Below are 21,253 nucleotides of genomic sequence, written 5' to 3'. Positions count from 1 at the left end.
TGGAATCTTTTTCTTTTTATGCAACTTTAACACGGAATCTATCCAATGATCCTTGCTTTTGCCTCCTTTTGAGGATTTCGCAGAAATGTGACTCTGCATTATTGTTAAATAGATTCATCACTCACACAGCTAAAAAATATTGCACTGTTTCACGTATTTTGCATCTCTCCCTAATCTCATTTGAAGTGAGTGTTTTGTCTTCCTTTTTCTCCTTCTTCTCTGCAGATGAGATCTCTTCCATAACCTCTTGCTATTGCGAGATGATCATTCACTATTCTGGTTGGGAGGAGAAAGAGAATCAAAGACAGACAGACATACCGGGAGATAAAGAGAGGAAACAGAGAGAGAAAGAGGGGGAAAGAGAGGGAGAGGGAGGGGGAGAACTACTGGCTCAGCTATGATTGTGACTCTTGGTGTCATGTACTACTTATATTGCAAGACACCACTCATTTATCAAGTTAAAATTTATTAGAAATTTATTTTTTGTCTTTCAGGACACTCACAGAACAAGTCACTCACAATCCAAAGTTTTACTATATTTATTTTCTTTTGTAATACTACGTGGCCCCAATATAAGTTCAGAGATCAAGAGAATTGGCCCCAAATTGGAAGCACTTAATTATTAAACTATACTTAGTTTTGCAAAAAGACACGAAAATGATGAGAGTCCAAGTCCTTTTTTCTCTACAAGATAATCCTGACTTATGTTCCCAATGTAAATTAGATCTTGGTGCAGTGGCACTCAAGAGTAAAATGGAAGCTCCTTGTTTGGGTGATTTTTCATCTCACAAGCCACATCCTAACTGGGGGGATGGCACTAATGCTTAGAACACAGACAAAAAGGGACCTATTCCCCCTTACACATGGTCCCATCAGCAAATTCTATAGCTCCACCAGCACACATGTGCTCTCTTCAGAAGTTTTGGGTGAATTTGGACCAGTTAGTGCTCAACATTTCTCTGTGAAAAATCTTAAACAAATAAAACAGGATTTGCATATTTTTTTCAGATGATGCTAGGAACTATACAGAAGGCTTTTGACATTTTTTAGTAGTTATTAACTGTGTTAGAATGACATCAATGTTATTATGGTACAGATTCTTACAGACTCAGAAAGATCACAAGTAATGGTAGGAGATCTATGCTATGGTGCTGAATTACATATTTTGGATAAGGAATATCCAATAGGACCGAGGTTGTCCTAATAGATATTTCTAAATGATATTAAAATGGCTATGATAATATGTATAAATGCAGATGCCCACTATCACCACTTCTGTTCAATATAGTTCTGGAAACATTAGCCACAGCGATTAGAAAAGAGACAGAAATAAAAGGAATAAAGATAGGAAAGGAAGAAGTTAAACTGTCATTATTTGCTGACAATATGATACTTTACATAGAAGACCCAAAAAACCCCACCAAAAGACTTCTAGGCTTAGTTGACAGATTCAATAGAGTAGCTGGATATAAGGTCAACACTCAAAAAACAGTAGCCTTCTTATACACAAATAACAGACTCACTCAGAGAGAAATCAGGGAAACAATCCCCTTCACAATAGCACCCCAAAAAATGAAATATCTAGGAATCAATCTAACAAAGGAAGCAAAAGACCTCTACACTGAAAAATGCAGACATTTTATAATCGGCATTCTAGTAGGGCTAAAAGCCAGTAAAATCAAGCTAGGAAATCACACTAAACTAGCTACTAGGGCCCAATGAAAACCTAAGAGAATTCTTTGAACAACCTAATGAAACTATGAAGAAGCACACTATGACTGGCTCTTACTCGTATGAAAGCCAAATAACTTCTTACCTGGTCATCTTCAGATATGAGAAAATCACACAAAAAAATGTCTGTGAGACCTATAACTCACATTAATGACCTACTAAGTACTGCTGATTCTGTATTTTTATAACTGGGACATAGAGGAGGAACAAAGAGGGAACAATGAAGCTAAAACTAAATGAGAATGAGAGGATCCAAATATGCAGAGCTTCTCATTGTATTATAGGACTACCAAATATTACCTTTGGGCTCTTTCCCTAAGGAAAGTAAGTTAATGCTAAGTGCCATGTCTGCTAGCAACTGGGTCGCTAAAAGAGAGACTACACTAATGCCGGGCAACTTCCTAAGACACCTTGCCCTAAATGTAGTAAAACAGGACCCTGGAAGCCCTACTGTCCTACAGATCAAAGGAACCTTGTCCAGAGTCTCAATTGTTATCCCTGGAATGAAGATGCCCAAGGTTCCAGTTGGCCTTAATGCAATTACCACCATCAGTGGGATAATGAGATGTTGTAGGTAGAATCATAAGCTTCCTGATCAACAATGGGGCCTCTTATTCTGTTCTTACCTCCTATTCTAGGCAGCTGCTCATGGCTTATGTTGTTTTATGGGCAGCAGTGGAACTCAGGTGACCAAATGCTTTATCCTTCTGTGCTACTTACGGAATAGTTTTCTACTTACCAGTGCTTTTTTGTTAATGCTCAAGTAGCCCATACTTTTACTTGGCTACAACTTATTAAAGAAGAGAGGATCAAATAATTTTTGGCTCACCCAATAGCCCCACAGTTATGACAGTGGTTGCCTCTCCCAGCAGTGTTGACAATGAGTTTGTCCTTACTGACCTTTATATTGAGTCCAAGGTATGAGCCACTGACACATCTGGTTGATCTATTATTTTCATCATGATAGTAATTAAATTAAAATACATACATCTCCACACTGTAAGCAGTATTTTTTTTTACCTGAAACCCAAGCAAGGCTACAGACTCAAATAAGTTCCTTTGCTATGGGGTTTTAGTGCCTTGTCTGGTACCTTGTAATACCAAATTTTAGATGTCAAGAAAGAAGCCCAATGGTGATTACCACTTAATGCAAGATCTCCATGCTATAAATGAGGCCATTATTTTTATACATCCAGTAGTCCTTTATTCCCATACTCTCCTGAGCCAAATTGCTTCGAGTGCCCAGTTGTTTATAGTCCTAGACATTAAAAATGTAGTAAGTCCCCAACTTACAAATAAGGTCCATTCTAGGAGAATCTCCATAAGTTGGATTCATTCATAAGTCCGACAAAGTGAGTCTTATACAACTTCAGCACAAATATACAATGTACAGTTTATAGCATTGCACTTCCTAGCAGTCTCCTTCACCTCACCACTGCTTTTCTTCTTGCTTCCGAATGTCCTGAACTCTGAGCACTGTACTACTGTACACTATTGCCCTGTACAGTAAGTACACAGCAGCACAACTTTCACAATGTCCAGCAGACATGTGAGCTACTTCTGCGATTTGTTCACATCTATAAATGTCCATAATGTGAGTTCCATGGATATCTGTGAAAGTTAGCAACTCAAATGTTCGTAAGTCAAGGACTTACTGTGCCTTCTTTTGTATCCCAATAGCACTTGAATCCCAATTCCTTTCTGCCTGTAAAAGGACTAGTGAGCTGGGTTGGACCAAACAGGCTAGTTGGACTTCACTTCCTCAAGGATTCAGGGACAGACTCCATATTTCTGAACAGGTGTTAACCAAGAACATAAGTAACCAAACTTTATTCACTGGGGGCTATTATTTAATATGTGGATGATCATTTTATTTGTTCTTTTTCTCTTATGCTTCTGCTTGGACATCTGCCACATGACTAGGTGCATGGACTGGGGGCCATGGGAGCAAGTGTGGCACTTCATCAGCCCACAAGTCACAGACCTAGTTGAGGATAGCGTTGGCTCCAGGTGCACAGAAGGACACAACAAACATCAAAATCCTCTTGAATAAATACACCCCTGAGGCAGACAACCTACTATTGACTAGCAGGACTTGGCAGCCACATAGCAACACCTTGCTCAGTGGGTTTGGAAAGACGAGAGCCCCAATTGTGACAATTCCTACCCTAAACCTGGTGGATTCCAATATTACAGGTCCTGAAAAGGAATTTTACCCATCCAAACATGTCAGAGAGGAACTTTGGGGGCTCACTTCTCTTTTTGTGTTTTCTTTTTCCTCCTCTTTTTTTCTTCATTTTCTTGTCTGTTGTTTTTTATATTACTTTTACTTAATTTTATTTACTGTTATATCCTTATTTACTTTATTTATTTATTTATTTATTTTCCTTTATTGGGGATCATACCCAAGACCTTGCACTTGCGAGACAGGTGCAGCACCATTGAGCTAAATTCCCAGCCCAGTATTTACTGTTTTATTCTTCAATTGGGTTTTTATTCCACTTTTTTCTTCTTCTTTCTCATTTTATCTGCCTTATTTCTTTTTAAAAATCATCTGCTTCTTTCACTTTTACCTTTCCCTACCCCTCAATATGTTATTATTAATTTATAAACATTTACTTATTTTTAATCTTTTAGTTTATGATATATTATTGCTGCTTTCTTTTCTATTGTTATTGGTGGTATAGTTTCATACATATATTATTGGTATATACCTGCAATACATAATAATTATAATCATCTTGGGGAATTGATACACATACATACCTCATCTTAATCATTTTAATTCACCTTTCCTTCTGCATCCTTTCATCTCCATCCCAAATCTCCTTCTCATATCCATAGTTTGTACCTTCTTATTTTTCACAATCTTTATTTTACTTTGCTCTTAAAATTATATTTTGGATTTCTCATATAAGAGAAACCATAAGATATTTAACTTTCTGTATCTGGTCTATTTCACTTTGTATTATGGTGTCAACATCCGTCCATTTTCCTACAAATAAATCAAATTTATCTTTCTTTATGGCTGAGTAGTACTTCATTGTGTATAAATATTACACTTGAAAAAATTCATTCATCTATTGGTGGACATATAGGCCACTTCCAAGATTTAGTTATTATGAGTTGTGCTGCTGTAAACATGGGTAGACATAGATAACTGTGACATGATGTCTTTAGCTCTTTTGGGAAGATACCAAGAAAAGAAATACCTGAGTCAAATGGAATTTCTAGTTTTAGATTTTTGAGGGATCTCCATACTAATTTCCACAGTGGCTGTACAAGTTCACATTAATACCAGCAATGTAGAAGGGTTCCTTTCACCCTGCAGCCTTGCCCACATTTGCAATTTCTTTTTTTTTTTTTTTGCTTAAATTCTTTTATTGGTACATTGTAGGTATACAATACATTACATTTATCATTGGGTACTTGTACTTGTACATTATATATCTTGGTTCTCATTTTCCCCCCTCCCTGTCATCCCTTCACCCCCTTTACACTTCCCTATTTACAAAGACTTTGGTAGCTATTCTTTCTGGAGTAAGATACAATCTCAGTGTTGTTTTGATTTGCATTTCTCTAATGGCCAAAGGTGTTGAACATTTTTTCACATACTTATTGGCCATTTGAACTTCTGAGCATGCAGATGGAATCCAAAAACAAGCAAGATTATACTCATATCTGACAAAGCAGACTTCAAGACAAAATTACTCAGAAGAGACAAAGAAGACCACTACACACTGGTAACAGGAAAAATACACCAGGAAAATGTAACAAATGTAAATATATGCACTGAAAACAAGTGAACCCAAGTTCATAAAACAAATACCATGTTTTATAAACACCGATAGACCCCATTACAATAATAGTGGGTCACTTAAATACTCCGCTTACACTAATAAATGGGTTATCCAGACTAAAAAAAATATCAATGAAACACCAGAGTTAAACTATACCATAGTTCAAATAGATTTAGTGGACATTTACAGAACATTCCATCCAACAGCTAGAGAATACATATTCTTTTTTTTATTAGTACATTTGCAGTACATAGTGATTACATTTATTGTGGGGAGTTAGTAGATGTACACAATACATCCTAATTTTTCTTTTTTATTTTTTTCTCATTTCCTATCTCTTCATCCCTCTTGCTTCCTCCAACTCTTGGCCCCCTTCCCATTTGCAAGAACTCTATTTTCATCATTATTTATTCCCATCAAATATTTTTTCTATTCCCCTTTCCTCCTCTTCTTCCCCCTCCCTCCCTGTCTTGTTTCTCCACTCATTTGAAAAAGATCTCCCTACTGTCTATCTATCTATCTATCTACCTATCTATCTATCTATCTACATATCTATTATTTTTCTCCCCACCCAAGGTCAGTTAAACCAATATTCAGGGAGTCATCAAAGATGGACAGGTTTGATGAAACTCCTTCCTCTGAGGGGCCAACCAAGGAGACAGGTGACTGCTAAGGGACTGTCCTTTGTTGGAGAAGCTACTTGAGATCTGAAATCCTCTCCCAGGGGCTGACCCATTTGCTTACTTGGGAGTCTTCCAACCCTGGAAGGATAGGTGTATACTCCTTGAGCCTCCTGAGGAGCCTCCTGAGGAGCCTGACGTCCCTATGAATGAAGCAGGTGATTGGTGACCAAGCAGCTGGGTTCTCTTTCTATATCTCAATGAGTCTATTAAGAACAGGGTCCCTGAGGCCCTCATGCCAGACCAGATCAGAAATTTCTCCTCCTCAGCTCAAGATGGGCTCTAGGTGGAACCTATTATGAAAAATCTAGGGTGGGAAATGTTAAACCTTGAATAAAATGGAGACCTGGCCTTTTTCCCTGACAGGTGTGTCTTCCTTTGAGCTCGCAGAGAAGAATCCATTGTCTAAATACAGCCACAATGGGAGGCTCAGAAGCTAGATTGATGTGGGGCATCTGGGGTCATAAGGTAAAGCCACCTGGAAGGGTATGCTGGGTCAGGCTGCCATGAGATCCTGATACCACAGGGCAGATATCAATTCATCTTCCTTCAGAGGGGACTAAGGCGCAACCTGTGTCTCTTTCCTTCCAAGAAAAGATAAGCACTCCATGTGACATTGGAAACTTTATTACAGGGAAGGGGGAGATAGAGACATTTAAATGAGATATAAGCAGGTAGCCAGAGACCATGGAGGAGAGATTAAAATGGAGAGATTGGGTGACAGTCTGGGTGGGAGAATGGATAGGCTGAATAATGGCATCCCAAGATATAGAGATCCTAATCACAGGACAACTATGAATATGTTCTTATCATACGTATTATTGCAGTGGGTACAATGTGATCACAAAGATCTTTATTAATAGATAAGTGATGGGAGAAGACAGAGAGAGATTTAAAGATACTGCAGAATTTGAATATTGAGGAAAGGTCTCCAAGCCCAGGAATGCAGCTTTGCATAATGCAAAAGGAAAGAGAAGGCACACCAACAGCTGTGGAGGTAGCATGGCCCTGCAATTCTTCTGGCTGTGTCTCCATGAGACACATTGTAATTCTGATCATGAAAACTATAGAGGAGATTTTTGTCCCTTAAAGCCACTATGATTTTTTTGTAATTGTTATAGCAGCATTTGGAAGCTAATACAAGGACAGTCAAGCAGCAGAAAGGAAAAAGAAATTTAGAGGGTCAGGCTCTTAAAGAGAAGGCAAATAATCAGGGATTAGATGGACAGAGATGCAGGCAGATGGGAGACATGTAGACAGACAAGCAGATGGAGAAGATAGGAGAGTTAAAAGCAGACCTCCAGGAAGATGGGAAGCACAAGGGCAGGCTGGTAAGACAGTGGGAGGATAGAAGGAAGGATGTGGAGGAATGGATTGGAACAGGGACAGGGAAATGGGATGTCAGGCAGGAGACTCTCAGAGCTGTCCTCGTCCCCACCAAGATTATTTCATTTCAGCTTCTGAGATGCAGGTAGATCCCATTCTTGGACTTCAACACAATTCGTGCCATAGGCAGTGGGATCCTGGTGGGGTCTGGCAGCAGCTCAAAGCGGAGCAGGGTCAGGGCCACAGCTACCTTCATCTCATTCATGGCAAATTGTTTACCAATGCAGTTCCTGAGCCAGGAAGGGACAGTGAAATGAGAAGTTACCCTAGGCCCTGTTCAAAGATGGACAGGCTCTGGCCCCAGCCCAGAGCTGGGCATCCAGGTTGCACCTTCATGAGCCCAGATCAACCCCTTTCCTCTCACTCAAACTTCTATTCCAGGCCTTGGTTCATGCTCTCTTGACCTTTGTCAATTCCCACCACTCTTTCAAGGCTCTCCCTGACCCTCCTCTGCTCTCAGAGGCATGAAATCTCCTTTAGGACAGAGTCAGTGGTCTAAGGGACAGAGTCCTACCACATGGTTAGTTCACTTCCTCACTAAGGGTCTTTGGTTTCCTAATGTGGAGATCACTAATCAGTGTCACACAGGGAAGAGTGGGCTACACTCTCTAGGATCACTGTCTCTGTGGACAAAACATCTACATTTGTAAGAGCAATCAGGTGTCAGTGGAGAGGTTCTTAGGATGAGGATCCTTAAATTGAACCCCATCTGCCTTTCACTCAATAATCAACATCTTGCCTTCCATTTATCCTCACTGAACAGCAGCATCAGTAGCTTTCTAATTTTACTTCAGAAGTGTCCCTGCCTGCCATCTTGAGTTTTCTCTTCTAGAACTCTCTTGTGTGCATCTCCCCCACCCCACTGGCCTTCCTATGCCCTCCATCAAGCAGGACTGTGTCCAAATATCTCAGCTACATCACCCCTTCTATGGGCTGTCAACTCACCCACTTTTTGCCTGTCCAACATTACATCCTTGGTCACATCAAAGTCACTGAGTAAATCCTCTCTCCACCTCTGCCTGAACATCCTCAAGGCTCAGGTCAATGACCAGCTGACCTTCACCCTCTGCCACTGTTCCTGACCCCACTGGGCCCCCAATGAACCATCAGTGCTTTCTTCAAGGACACACCACAATCCAGGGGCTGGGACAGTGTCAGGAACCTGGAACATTCCACATGAAAGAGTGAAAAAATGAGGCGAGGAATGAGATCTGTATTGTATATAGGTGTCTAATTCTGTAATGCACCTTTATGTTCTTGTCATTGAAGAAAGGGAAGAATCCTGTGGCTCTGTGTTCCCATTTCTTAGCATAGAACTTAGCACAGATAAATGTACTTTCAAATACTTTTGTATTTTCATGAAAGTAGTTGAACTGAAATAAAATAAAATGCAAAGGAATACACAGAGGGCAAATTTTTCTAGCTAGTAATTGAGCTATCTCATACTCTCCTGTCCTCCAATGATAGTGTCAAGATTTCTATCTAATGCATAAAAGGGAGCATTCAAACTTAGGGAAACTTATCCTAGAAAACTGGTTTCTGGAAAAACAACATACTTAAAGCCTTTTCTGTAAAAGTTTATGCACCATGGTGAAATTCACAGAATTGATTCAGAAAAATCTTCTTTGCATTAATCATTTACAAGTATCTTACCAATGTGTATTCCACAAGATGAATCCTACAGCCCTCATGATATTCAGAGCAACCACTTGGCATGTGCTGATCCAGCTCAGCAATTATTTCAGGCGTTTTTGTTACCGTATATCCCAGTATAGGCTGCCGTCATAACTAAGTTGTGAGTTTTCTCTCAGAGGCAGGTTAGTGGCTCATTCTTATGTTTTTGTGAAAGTGAATGTGTAGCGATCCCTTGTCACTTACAGTATCTTTCTGACTGAGTTAGCTGACACAGATATGTAGTATCAATATGAGGTAAAATTTTGGGAGCCAGAAGTTCAAAATGTGTGATACAACATTCACTATTGTCCATTTCTCTATACATAATGGACAGCAAACTTTCAGACATGTGGCTTCAACAGTAGCACCAGTGAGACTGGTGGAATTCTAAATATATATATGAACATTTCAGTGGTTCATTACAGTGACTCATGAATTAAGAAGAAAAGGTAGTGGGTTGCGCTGAGAATATGGGAAGGGATAGAGTCAACCTTTGAGATGCCTAGTAGTTGGATAAAACTAACACTTGAAGGCTAGCTTACATGAAAAAATCTAAGTCTTAAAATTCAAACTTCAAAAGTGAGTAAAACACCTACATAAATACATAGAAGTTTGAAACATGTACTGACATGAATTTTTGCCTGGCTGCTGGGAAGACCAATGTGTGAAAATCTCCATGGTGTGTCCTAAAATGCCACATTTCTTTTAGACACAGACTTACCCACATGATGCCTCTTACCCTCAAATGCAAACAAAGGTATACCTGAAGATGCCACGTAGAAACCTAGAGGGTCACAAATATCAGATATGTGCCAAGAGGAACCCCCCCACACACACACACACATTAGCACACACAAGATGCCATACCTTGATCCTCCTGAGAAGGGCAGGAATGAGTGGCTGTGTTGGGTAGAATCCACTGCAAACCGAGAAGGGTCAAACACCTGAGGAGAGATAGCCAAGGCCAGTTCAGAGAGGAGTCAAGCTCTTGCTTCTAAACCATAAGGAAAAGGGAAGCCCAGAGGTGGGAGCAGGGAGAGCAAGAGGAGAAAAAGGGGAGATTCATTCTGACAAGTCACCCCCTCCACTCCTCCAGGGCCCTCATACCTCTGGGTTTGGCCACACCTTTGGACTGTGGTGAAGGGTATAAATGGAAAGTGAGACGATGATACCTGTTGGGCACAGGTAGGAGACAGAGAGAAGATTGATTACATCCAGGAGGTAGGCCCATGGCCTCATGGCCATGTAAGGGACATATATACAGAAAAAGCTTCGGGGAGGCAAATCATCACTTTTAGCAGGATGATATTATTATGGGGAACAAGGGTGGCCATGGCAAAGCACTTATAACAGGCGAGGAGCAAAAAATGGTGAACTGATAAACAAGAGGAAAAAAGAACTGGAGCATCACTGCTTATGACAACTCAAATTCATCAAATCCTGTCCAGGAGCCATTGCAAAAAATACATTAGCTCCCTCACTATACACAAACATCCTCCAAGAAAGACTCTGTTTTATATCATTTTTCAGATCAAATACTGAAATCTCAGTGAGACTGATGATCTTCCCCATGGTCACACATGATGGATGTGGCAGGTCTGGGATCAGACTCAATGCTGAATGAGCCCATGGGTGATTTCTCTCCACAAGGGGCCTCAGATCATCAGCTGCTCTCTTCAATTAACCCAAGGGTGCTTCAGAGACTGGACCACATTTTGTGCATGACATGGGAATCCATAATCTCCCATATTTGCTTTCATAAATGGAAAGAGCCACATCACCTTAGCTCTTACCTTATTCTCTCTGCTCCACACAACTCAAGGAATGGGAATTTCAGGGTTAATGTCCTGAGGCCAATATTTAATCTAGAGCTTCGCATTGACTTGATAAGATGTTGATGAATTCAAGCTCTGGATCAAGAGTTTCATAAGCCCTTTTCTAACTTCAAGGTAAAGGTTCAATCTACTGATGGGGAAAGAGAGACTCTGCACGGTTCAGAACTCCTGAAGGACATATGGACTTCCAATCTTCCCTTGTCCCTGTTGGAATCCTAAGTGAGTCTAAGAAGGTCATACCTTTGGGTAAGGAGCGTCCATCAGGGAAGGTGACAGGTTTGCTAAGCTCTCTGCTCACACTTGGTACAGGTGGATAGAGCCGCAAGGCCTCCTTGATGCACATGGTCATATAGGGCATCTGGTCCAGGTGTTCCCTGGAATGAAGCTCATCTTGAAGGGCAGGAAGGGTCCAGAAATCCCAAAGTCTTCCCCTACAAAAAAGGCTGTATTCTCCTACCCCTTGAGCTATTACTCACCAAGTGATGGAGGCTTCATCCCCCAGGATAGTCTGGACCTCCTCCCTGCACTTCTGTTGATGCTAGGGGTGTGCAGCTAGAGCATAGAGGATCCAGGAGATACCACAGGCTGTGGTATCATGGCCCGCAAACATGAATGTGTCCACTTCAGCACGCAGATCCTTATTAGAGAAGCCATTTCCATCGTCCATCTTGGGGCAGACATGGGTAAGTGAGCAGGGTTTATCCCTCACTTTGTGCTTCTGGACAAAGGCTTAGGCCACTCCCATACACACTCACTTTGGCAAACAGGAGGATATCCAAGAAATCCAAGCGCCTCTTTCTCTTGATCTTCTCTAGCTCTCTCTCATTCTGCAGCTGAGACTTCCTCTGCTTGATCACTGGGTCTATTGCAGGGGAGAGGTTACCAGATAGAAATGAGAGCTACAGCAACACAGAGTGGTCCCATATGTCTGCCCCTCTACCCCATCTAGAAGCCCTGCAGAGTTCAAGATGTGTGTGGGTGTGTGGGTCAGGATTTGGGAGTCTAAAATACCATTTGATGTAGGTCTGGTCTCACTGCACCACCCCTGAAGCCCCTATTGAATGTTTCTCATTTAACATCACCATTGAGAAGGCACAAGTAATCCGCTGCACTCTACCTGACACACTAATATCACAGCTCCCTTGCATAAGTGAAGTACTAACATAAGTGTGTCCCAGGTCCTCCAGGTCTACCAGGGGCCCTGGCTCTGCCTGAGGGGTCATGGCCAGCTCTATTGGTCTGAACCTGATAGAGGAAGGGAAATGGGAGATAGAACCTGTGTGTTCATGGGCAAGCTTGCAGGCTTGTTTGAACAATTGACCATTTGAAGACAAACTGTAGATGGTGTCATTCTGATGAAAGATGCTCCTCACATGGGAAAAAATCAGATTGTTTAGGTCTTCAATGGCTTGGATATAGGGGTGAGAATTCCTAAGAAACAAGATGCAGAACAGATTGAATTCTGAAGAGCTCTGACCTGGTTTATGTAGAGTGGTGATTCCCTTAATGATGGGAACACACAACACCAAGGCACGTGTTATTTCTGTTTTACAATCCTTGTGACTCTCAGATCCTTAGAACATGGCATAAATATCCAGGCTTCCAGTCAAGCTAGGGATCAAGGGTCTGTCATTGGGGCCAGTGTTGAATCTGGTCAGGATTTAGAACTGGCCCAGGGCTGGAGTCAGAATCTTGCTTTGGGTGGAGATGGGAATTCAAGCTGTCCCACCTCTCGTTCAGTAGTAAAATGAAATTGGGTCTACACCAATAGTAAAAAGAAGGACTTTGTAGATGAAGGTTGTTACTGACCTGTCTAATTGGGCACAGCTCTTGTGGCTGAAGGCGCACTTCATGATCGAGTCCAGTGTCATCAAGGAAACATGTTGAAAGATCTCCAGAGGGGAGTCCTGACTGATGACCTGCTCCCATCTGTCCTATGGTGGGAAGGTGACATTGACCTTCTTTACCCCAGGAAATTACATGGCAAATAAACTTTCCCCCTATATTTTTAGATATCCTGTTCTAAGTTTCTCTTACTTTAGAAGGTAGAGGTATCAAGACTGCAAAAGCAAACATTTGTTAAATGACACCTATATTTGCACAATTATTTAAATTAAACAGGGAGGGAGGGGGCCTGAGCGGAGCAGGTCAGGGGCCACCACCAGTGCTTCCAGAGCCAGGCTGTGTGGCCACCACCATTAAGGGGGTTGGGGGTCGGCGGGTTTTGTCTCTTCCTCTCCCTGTGGAGCTGCTCAGGCAGCAGGCAAGGCCCCAGCTACCTCTGGATGCAGGCCAACTGCTGCAGTAGTGGCAGGGGTGGGTCTTCTGTGGCCCTGCTGGGAGGGAAAGGATACTGCAGTGTTCCTGACACAGAGCAGTAGTTCCAAAGAACTGCTGGTTAAGACTTTAGCTCTAGCCAAGTTGTGGAAATAGTGAAGGATGCGTAAACAACTTAACATTCAAATTGGATGTAGGGATGGTTCAACATATGCAAATAATAAATGTAATAGACTATATTAAAAGAGCCAAGGACAAAAACCATATGACCATCACAATAGATGCAGAAAAAGAGTTCAAAAAATATAACACACATTAGTGATAAAAACCCTTCAAAAAGTAGGAATAGACGGTCTCTACCTCATTCTGATGAAAAGCTATCTATGGAAAAACCAACAGCCAATATCATACTAAATGGTCAAAAACAGAAATTGTTCACACTAAAATCAGGAATGAGACAAGGATGTCCACTGTTATCATGCCTGTTCACTATAGTTCTGGAAACATCAGCCATAGCACTTAGACAAAAGAAAGAAATAAAAGGAATAATGATAGGAAACAAAGAAAAATTGTCACTCTTAAATGTCATGCAGATGACATGATACTGTATATAGAAGATCCCAAGAACTCCACCAAAATTCCTCTAGACTTGATAAGCAAATTCAGTAGAGTAGCTGAATACAAGGTCAATACACAAAAATCAATAGCCTTCCTCTACATGAACAACAGACTCACTTAGAGAGAAATAGGGCAATCAATTCCTTTCACAATAGCATCCAAAAAAATGGAAATACCTAGGAATCAACCAAAAAAAAGAAATCAAAGAACTCTACTCTGAAAACTATAGCACTCTGAAAAAAGAGATTGAAGATGATATCAGAAAATGGAAAGACATCCCTTGCTCCAGGGTAGGAAGAACCAACATAGTGAAAATGGCCAGACATCCAAAACTGCTATACAGATACATTGCAACCCCAATTGAAATTACAACAGCATACTTCATGGACCTTGAGAAAACAATCCAAAAATTCATTTGGAACCAAAAGAGACCTAGAATAGCAAAAGCAATTCTAGGCAACAGAAACATGGCAGAGGGTATCACAATCCCCAATTTGAAACTATACTACAAAGCTACTGTGATAAAAACATCATGGTACTGGCAAAAGAACAGACCTGAGGAACAGTGGAACAGATTAGAAGATGTAGAAACAACTCCAGACACACTCAGCCACCTAATCTTTGACAAAGGAGCCAAACACCCTCACTAGAGGTAGGAAACATAACCTTTTTGACAAACGGTGCTGGAACAATTGGGTTTCAAATTGCCAAAGATTAAAACTAGACCTATATCTCTCACCATGCACTAAATTAAAATCGAGATGGATTAAAGATATAAATATTAAAACAGAAACACTAATCCAGCTGCAAGAGAGGTTAGTTAGAACTCTTGAAGACATTGGTGTAGGAAAAGATTTTATGAACAAAACCTCAGCTGCCCATGAACTAGCACAAACAATCAACAAGTGGAATCTCTTCTCACTAAAAGGCTTCTGCACACCAAGAGAAACCACCAACAGTGTGAAGAAACAACCCACAATGTGGGAAAAATTTTTTACCTGCTGTTCCTCAGACAAAGGACTACTATCTAGAATATATAAAGAACTTAAAAAGATCAGATTTCCCAAATTTAAAGACTCAATCCAAAAATAGGCATCTGAAATGAACAGACATTTCTCAGACAAAGAAGTACAAATAGCAAGTAAACATATGAAAAAATGTTCAACATCACTGGTCATTTGAGAGATGCATATGAAAACAACACTGAGATTCCACCTCACCCCAGAAAGAATGGCCGCTGGCATGAAATCAACCAATAACAAATGCTGATGGGTCTGTGGGGAAAGAGGAACTCTGCTCCACTGCTGGTGGGAGTGTCGACTGGTGCAACCCTTGTGAAAATCAGTATGGAGATACCTCAAAGAACTAGGACTGGAAGTCCCATTTGACCCAGCTATTCCCCTGCTGTGTATCTTCCCCAAAGAATTAAAAGAATCATACCACAGTGACATATGTGCACCCATGTTCATAGCAGCACAGTTCGTGATAGCTAAAACTTGGAAGCAACCCAATTGTCCTTTAACTGGAGAATGGATAAAGAAAAATGTGGGTTTTTTAATAAAATGGAGTACTACTCAGCCATCAAAAATGAGAAATTAGAGACATTTATAGCTAAGTGGATGCACATTGAGGCGATATTCTTAAATGAAATAAATAGGACATACATGTGTAAGTACTGAATAGTTTCTCTAGTGTGAAAAACTGAAAGTGTAAATAAGGAATAAAAAGGTAAAATAGATAATGTGAAATAGGAAGAAAAGGGGCAAAGTGGAAGGGGAAATGGGAAGGGTAGGGGAAAGGAAAGAAGGGAATGTAATTAATATGAGAAGATGAAAAAAATGGTAACACTCCTGTAAATAGGGAAAGGAGGAGGGGTTGAAGGGAGGGCAGGGGAATGTGGAAAAAATAAGAAAAAAGATCGATTATGTAAAGGTACAAATTTCTAATGATGAATGCCATTATATTGTATACCTAAAATGTATCAATAAAATTAATTTTTTAAAAAAGAATGAAAAAAATTTAAAAATAAATTAAACATATCATTCCAGAAGGTCTGAAAAAAGTTTTGAATTTTGGCAAGCATTTACATATAAAAAGGAAGAGACCTCTTCGATGTGAGAGCTCAACTTGGCCTGAGGGATTGGTAGGACTCCAGTTTTAGGAGGTAAATGTGCCAAGGCAAAATTTCCACTATGGGCACTTCTAAAGCAGGCCACCAGGGACTTTGATTCCTGTTTACTCATTAAAAGTTTGCGGATGGGCTGGGGATTTGGCTCAGTGGATCCACTTAGCTTAGTCCCTTGCAAGCACAAGGTCCCGATTTTGATCCCTGGTACAAAAAAAAAAAAAAACCCAACTTTGCTGAGAACAGTTAGGCCATAAATGCAAGTGTTAAAACATGGTGATCTGGCATGTTGGCTGTGAGAATGCAGAGCTGGTGTCCATTTTTTTGCATGTGTCACTCAAAATCCATGGAGAACCCCTGGACTTCTTCAGGTAATTGAATGACACACTGTGATGTCCTTGAGCCACTGAAGTTGCCATTCCCAGAACAGCCAGGGATAAGTAGTCTTGTTGTCTGGTAGAATTTACTGCTTCTGCTCCCTGTAATGGAGGCCTAGAAGTAGGAGGTGGGGCCTGTGTCCACCATGGCTCTCTGCCTTGGATGATAAGCACAGTGTGGCTTAATCTTGATGCCAGGATCCTGTCTGTCCCATCTAATTATTATCATTTTTTAGAAGGTCTTACTATATAGATCAGGATGGACCAAAACTCACTATGAGTCCGGGCTTGGCCTCAACTTATGATCTTCCTGCTTCAGTCTCTCAAGTGCTGTGATTACAGGCATGTACCACTATACCTTGTGGTCATATCTGATTTGAGGAACTAACTCAGTAATGGCCTGAGGGTGTTATTCATGTGACTATGGCTGAGGGCTGTCTGTGTTAGAGAGTAGAATATGAATGTATGCTGTGAGTGGATGTGTGGAAATGACAGACTCACCAGCATGACTTGGACAGAGTTGGCTATGACAGCCACATAAGGCTTCAGGATGTCAAAGTGGAAAGCTGAGGTCAACATCCACCGGTGCTGGAACCACGTTGGCCCATTCGACAGGAGCAATCCATAGCCTGTGCAGCAGATGTGTTTGTGCATCAGTGTATCAGAGATGAGATCAGAGGGAAGAATGGGGACAATTTGGGAGGTCTAAATAGTGAGGTTCTGGGGAAGTAAAACTGGGAAGGCAGAATTTTCTGGATGAAGACAGTAAAGACTGATAGTTTTCAAGAAGGTAAATCTTCCCATTGTTCTGGTAAATTTATATGATTGTGAGAGTTGAGACATAAAGTTTGTGAAATGTGGAAGACAGAGTAAGGAAGGATTTAAGTAAATGTTAGTCTGGGAATGTAGAGAAGTCGGAAGAAATATGGGAGAATCTGAGTCTCAGGAAGACTCATACCAGCATGAAGATATTATCAGAATTCAGTTAGAGAAAAATAAGTCTTGATTTACAGATTGGCCACTACAGTGGTGGCCCATCAGGGCTTGCTCTCTGTGGGTCAGAGAGATATATCTCAGGAACCCTAACTGGGGAGTGATTATGGTTAGATGACATACCAATCCAGGGAGACAGGAATTTATAGATATCATGAGCTTTTGGGTCTGAAAGCAAAACAAAGGTTTTGTAGAAAATTTATAGTGACTGAATAATGTAGCCTTAAGAGAACTAAGGTTGAGGCAATGGGCTTCCATGAGTTCCTGATGACTGTCAGTTGGCAATTTGTCCCATGTTTCCTCTCATGGTCTCTCATCTTCTATCTCTGTCCTAACAGTCAGTTGGGCTCAGGAATGCCACTTCTGAGTACCAGCAGCTGAACACCCCAGTGACAGGGATGAGGAGTTGGTGAAAAACACAAGGCCTATATTCAGTGCCCAAGAATAAGACAGAGCCTTGTGGTTTTTCTACAATGGCTGATAGTTTTGTTACTAAGATGGGAGAAAATTAGAGCTTTATACCAACATCCCTGTGAATATGAAGTTACTTTTTTGTATATGGAACAACATGCTAATAGATCATCTCATCTAAGGAAGGAAAAAAATAAATACAGACACAGAGCAATTTTAAACATTCAACACTGAGTAAATATTATTGGCATTAGGCTGTGTTATCGGCTGGGGAAAAAGGGAGGTAGGCAGGAGATTCACATATTGACATTTACACTGCCACTGTCTCCTGGAATTTTACAGATTCTAGGGCATGGACTCAGGTGTGAAGAGATGCTCCTATTGGGATGGGGTTTTACTCTCACCTGATCTCCCCAGAATCACCTTCATGTAGTCAGGATCGTAGACCAGAACAGAAAGCCTACTCCCAGCCAACCAGCGAGGACAGGCACTTGGGAATTTCTCTGCCCATTTTAAAACTTGTTGGAGCTCCTGATCCTTTTGGAACTGTTATGGAGGGAAGGAAATTTAATAATGCTGTTTTTAAAGGTTCATTTCTTTGGGCGAGGATGAATGCTTGAACAACAATGGGGCTGTAGTACTGGACCTATCCACAAGGATCAGAGACTCAGACTGTTTTTGAGCCCATAGGTTCTGATCCAGACTCTTACTGCTTCTCTTGGACTTGACCTAAGCTCAGTCTTGTCTCCCTATTGTGCCACCCATGTGTGTCCCTAGAACCTTGCACACAGCAAATAATCAATGTTCAGAGACAAACTCTGTAGTGCACAAAACTTTTCCATAGACTTATATTAGAGTTACAGGTAATTTATGTTCTTCATTGTTTCATATGTTGAAATGCTAACAGTTAATATATCAGTTGTGACATTATTTGGACATACAGTCTTTATATGAGTAACTAATATAAAGTGAAATCATTAGGGTGGGCTCTAATCCAGTGTAAAGATGTCTTTATAAAAAGAAGAATTTTGGACACAGTGATGTGAATGGAGAGAAGCCAGTATGAAGGGATAGGGAGAAGAGGGCCATTTACATGCCAAGGAGATAGGTACACAGCAAGGGCTTCTGTAGAGCTCACAAAAGGAGCCAGCCTTGTCAATACATTTCTGATACTTTACCCACCCAGTCTATGTACTTTGTTATGGTAGCCCTGGCAAAATGATACATTTATGTAATGCTCAAGGCCATTCTGTGGTCAAGGACAGATTATTAGCTTATTTGTTTTGCTGAAGAATGAGGAAACCAATGTTCAGTTGCCCATGTGATTACATTAAAGCGGACTCTGCTTATCCCATAGTGTTATTTTCCTGTGCTCCTGGGTATCTCTCTAGTATATTTTTACTTAGTTTTCTAAACTTTAACTCTGATTTGGCCAACTCATCTTTGATATGTGTCATCTTTGTGTTCTTAGAGCCCCACATACAGCATGGTTTGTATGAATCATGCCTTATTTTTTAAAAAATGAGTAAGCATATGAAGGAATCAATGACAGCATGTGGGAAAGTGAATAAGTGAGTCTTCATTAAAATTTCTATTGTAAGGAACAGGTAAACTAGTCTGCTACCTACAAATTCTGCTCCTATACCCTGCGATTAGTTTAGACTAATTACATGTAGCATTCTTGTCCCTTGGTTAGCCAATAATAGAAGTAGTGAATAAATAAAAGTCTCAATATTATAAGAGATAGAAATGTTTGGTGAAATTGCTATTAGCCAATAAATGTTGAGATGTGATTCAAGACCATGAATAATATTATTTATGTAAAAAGATGTTGATACTATAAATAATCTAGGCTACTCAAGGGCATCATTTAGCTTGTGACAGTTAATGAAATGATAGTCACAATGTCTTAAAAATCAAATGATCTGGAAGTCACTAGTATTTAATTTGTATGATCAAATATTGGCTATCAGAGTTTAGATATTTCTCTCTAGCTAATTATAATAGTTTCCACATTCAGTTCCCTTTGCTGACAACCACTTTATCTCATTGTAGAAAAGAGTGGTATAGATTTCCCTTTCTCTCCTCAGGACTGACCAGAACAGGGGATCAGCACTATCCATACTTAGACCTCTGGCTCCTCCTTACCCTGCTTCCTTGTTGAGCCCACACACACATACCTGGATCCCTTCTGGTATGGAAAGAACAGAGTGTGCTGAACTCAAAAGGCTCACAGTTCTGTTTATAGGAACATCAAGTAAATATTTCCTGTTTTATCAAGCAGCTCAAATAGTTATTCCCTTCACCTGCAGGACATCATCAGCTCTATACTTCATGTGTGTCTTCCACTATAAGCATTACACCTCCTTAATATCATCCATTCTGGAAAATTCCTTATTCTCAGCAAATGTCATGAGTGATTTTTCCAACTAACATCATCGACCCACCCTAGCAGACACCTTCTGAGACTTTTCTGTGGTCTGTTACCTTCAGAGATTTGTGTCTATTGTTGCCCACACCAAGAAACTCACAGGGCAGAAATTCTAACAAACTGATGTCTCTATTCCTTGGCAAGCTCAGGGCCAGGTATAAAGAAAGAATTGAGTGATAGGTGCAGGGAAGTGTCTAGAAGTCTTGTTTTTTGAGAACAGCTGAGGCTACTGGAGATGCTCAGCCTGGAGAAAAGGAAACTCAAGTATAATCATCTACAGTCCTCTAAGTACAAGGCTGACAGAGTATAGACAGATCTGCTTAAGAAAGAAATATATGACAGAGCTGAGTAATAGCAAGACAGGCTTCATGTGAAGGAGTGAGCTCTTCATTATTTTGATGATCCCAGCCTGAGAGTAATGCAAGGGTGGTCCTTGGAAGACATATGGTCATCATAGAAGAGGCTTTGTCCTGTAGGACTAGGGATGTAGCTCAGTAGTAAAGTACTTACATATTATGTGAAACACTGAATTTGGAGGTTTTGTCCTGTGAATTTGCTTACCAGTGTCTTAGAGTTCCATCCTTCCCTCTCTTCCTACTACCCTGTCGATCTTCCTACCTCCTTTTTGTGCCCAAAGAGCCAGTGGGAGGGTGGACATGGGAACTGCTGGACAGCTTTGAGCAGCCATTGTCTGTGCAAGTAGAGCTGGGCTGCCTTGAAGAGTAGCAGAATCAGGCCAAGCAGGGAGGCCACCTGGAGGAGCCCAGAGATGCCACCTGGGAATCTGGTGGGACTGAGTGCAGAGATGCTCATGGTGCAGTGGCTTCTGGATCACTGATTCTCCCTCACTGTCATTGAACTCCCCAGTCTCTCCTGCCTAAGTCTTAACAGCATGGACCTGCCTACTAGTGGGAG

At 40.9% G+C, this 21,253-nt stretch overlaps 2 protein-coding genes across 2 annotated transcripts in view; one reads left to right on the top strand and one right to left on the bottom strand.

Moving 5' to 3' along the window:
• Cyp4x1 (cytochrome P450 family 4 subfamily X member 1) overlaps window positions 1-21,253 on the top strand; it is a 140,859-nt gene that overhangs the window by 31,961 nt on the left and 87,645 nt on the right. The gene's annotated exons all lie outside the window — the stretch shown is intronic.
• LOC101700306 (cytochrome P450 4A4-like) lies at window positions 7,377-21,211 on the bottom strand. Its single transcript, XM_087214873.1, is given in 12 exon segments — window positions 7,377-7,827; window positions 10,139-10,215; window positions 10,379-10,443; window positions 11,347-11,480; window positions 11,583-11,773; window positions 11,862-11,968; window positions 12,383-12,537; window positions 12,916-13,040; window positions 17,005-17,132; window positions 17,620-17,664; window positions 18,312-18,453; window positions 20,957-21,211. Coding segments are annotated over 12 exon segments (1,527 nt in total). The 5' UTR covers window positions 21,152-21,211; the 3' UTR covers window positions 7,377-7,664.

The sequence above is a fragment of the Heterocephalus glaber genome, unplaced genomic scaffold, assembly GCF_053883595.1.
Source record: "Heterocephalus glaber isolate CG9 unplaced genomic scaffold, H.glaber_assembly_v1.0 deba00001451, whole genome shotgun sequence".
Classification (NCBI taxonomy): Eukaryota; Metazoa; Chordata; class Mammalia; order Rodentia; family Bathyergidae; genus Heterocephalus; species Heterocephalus glaber.
This window is presented reverse-complemented; position numbering and strand designations above follow the sequence as displayed.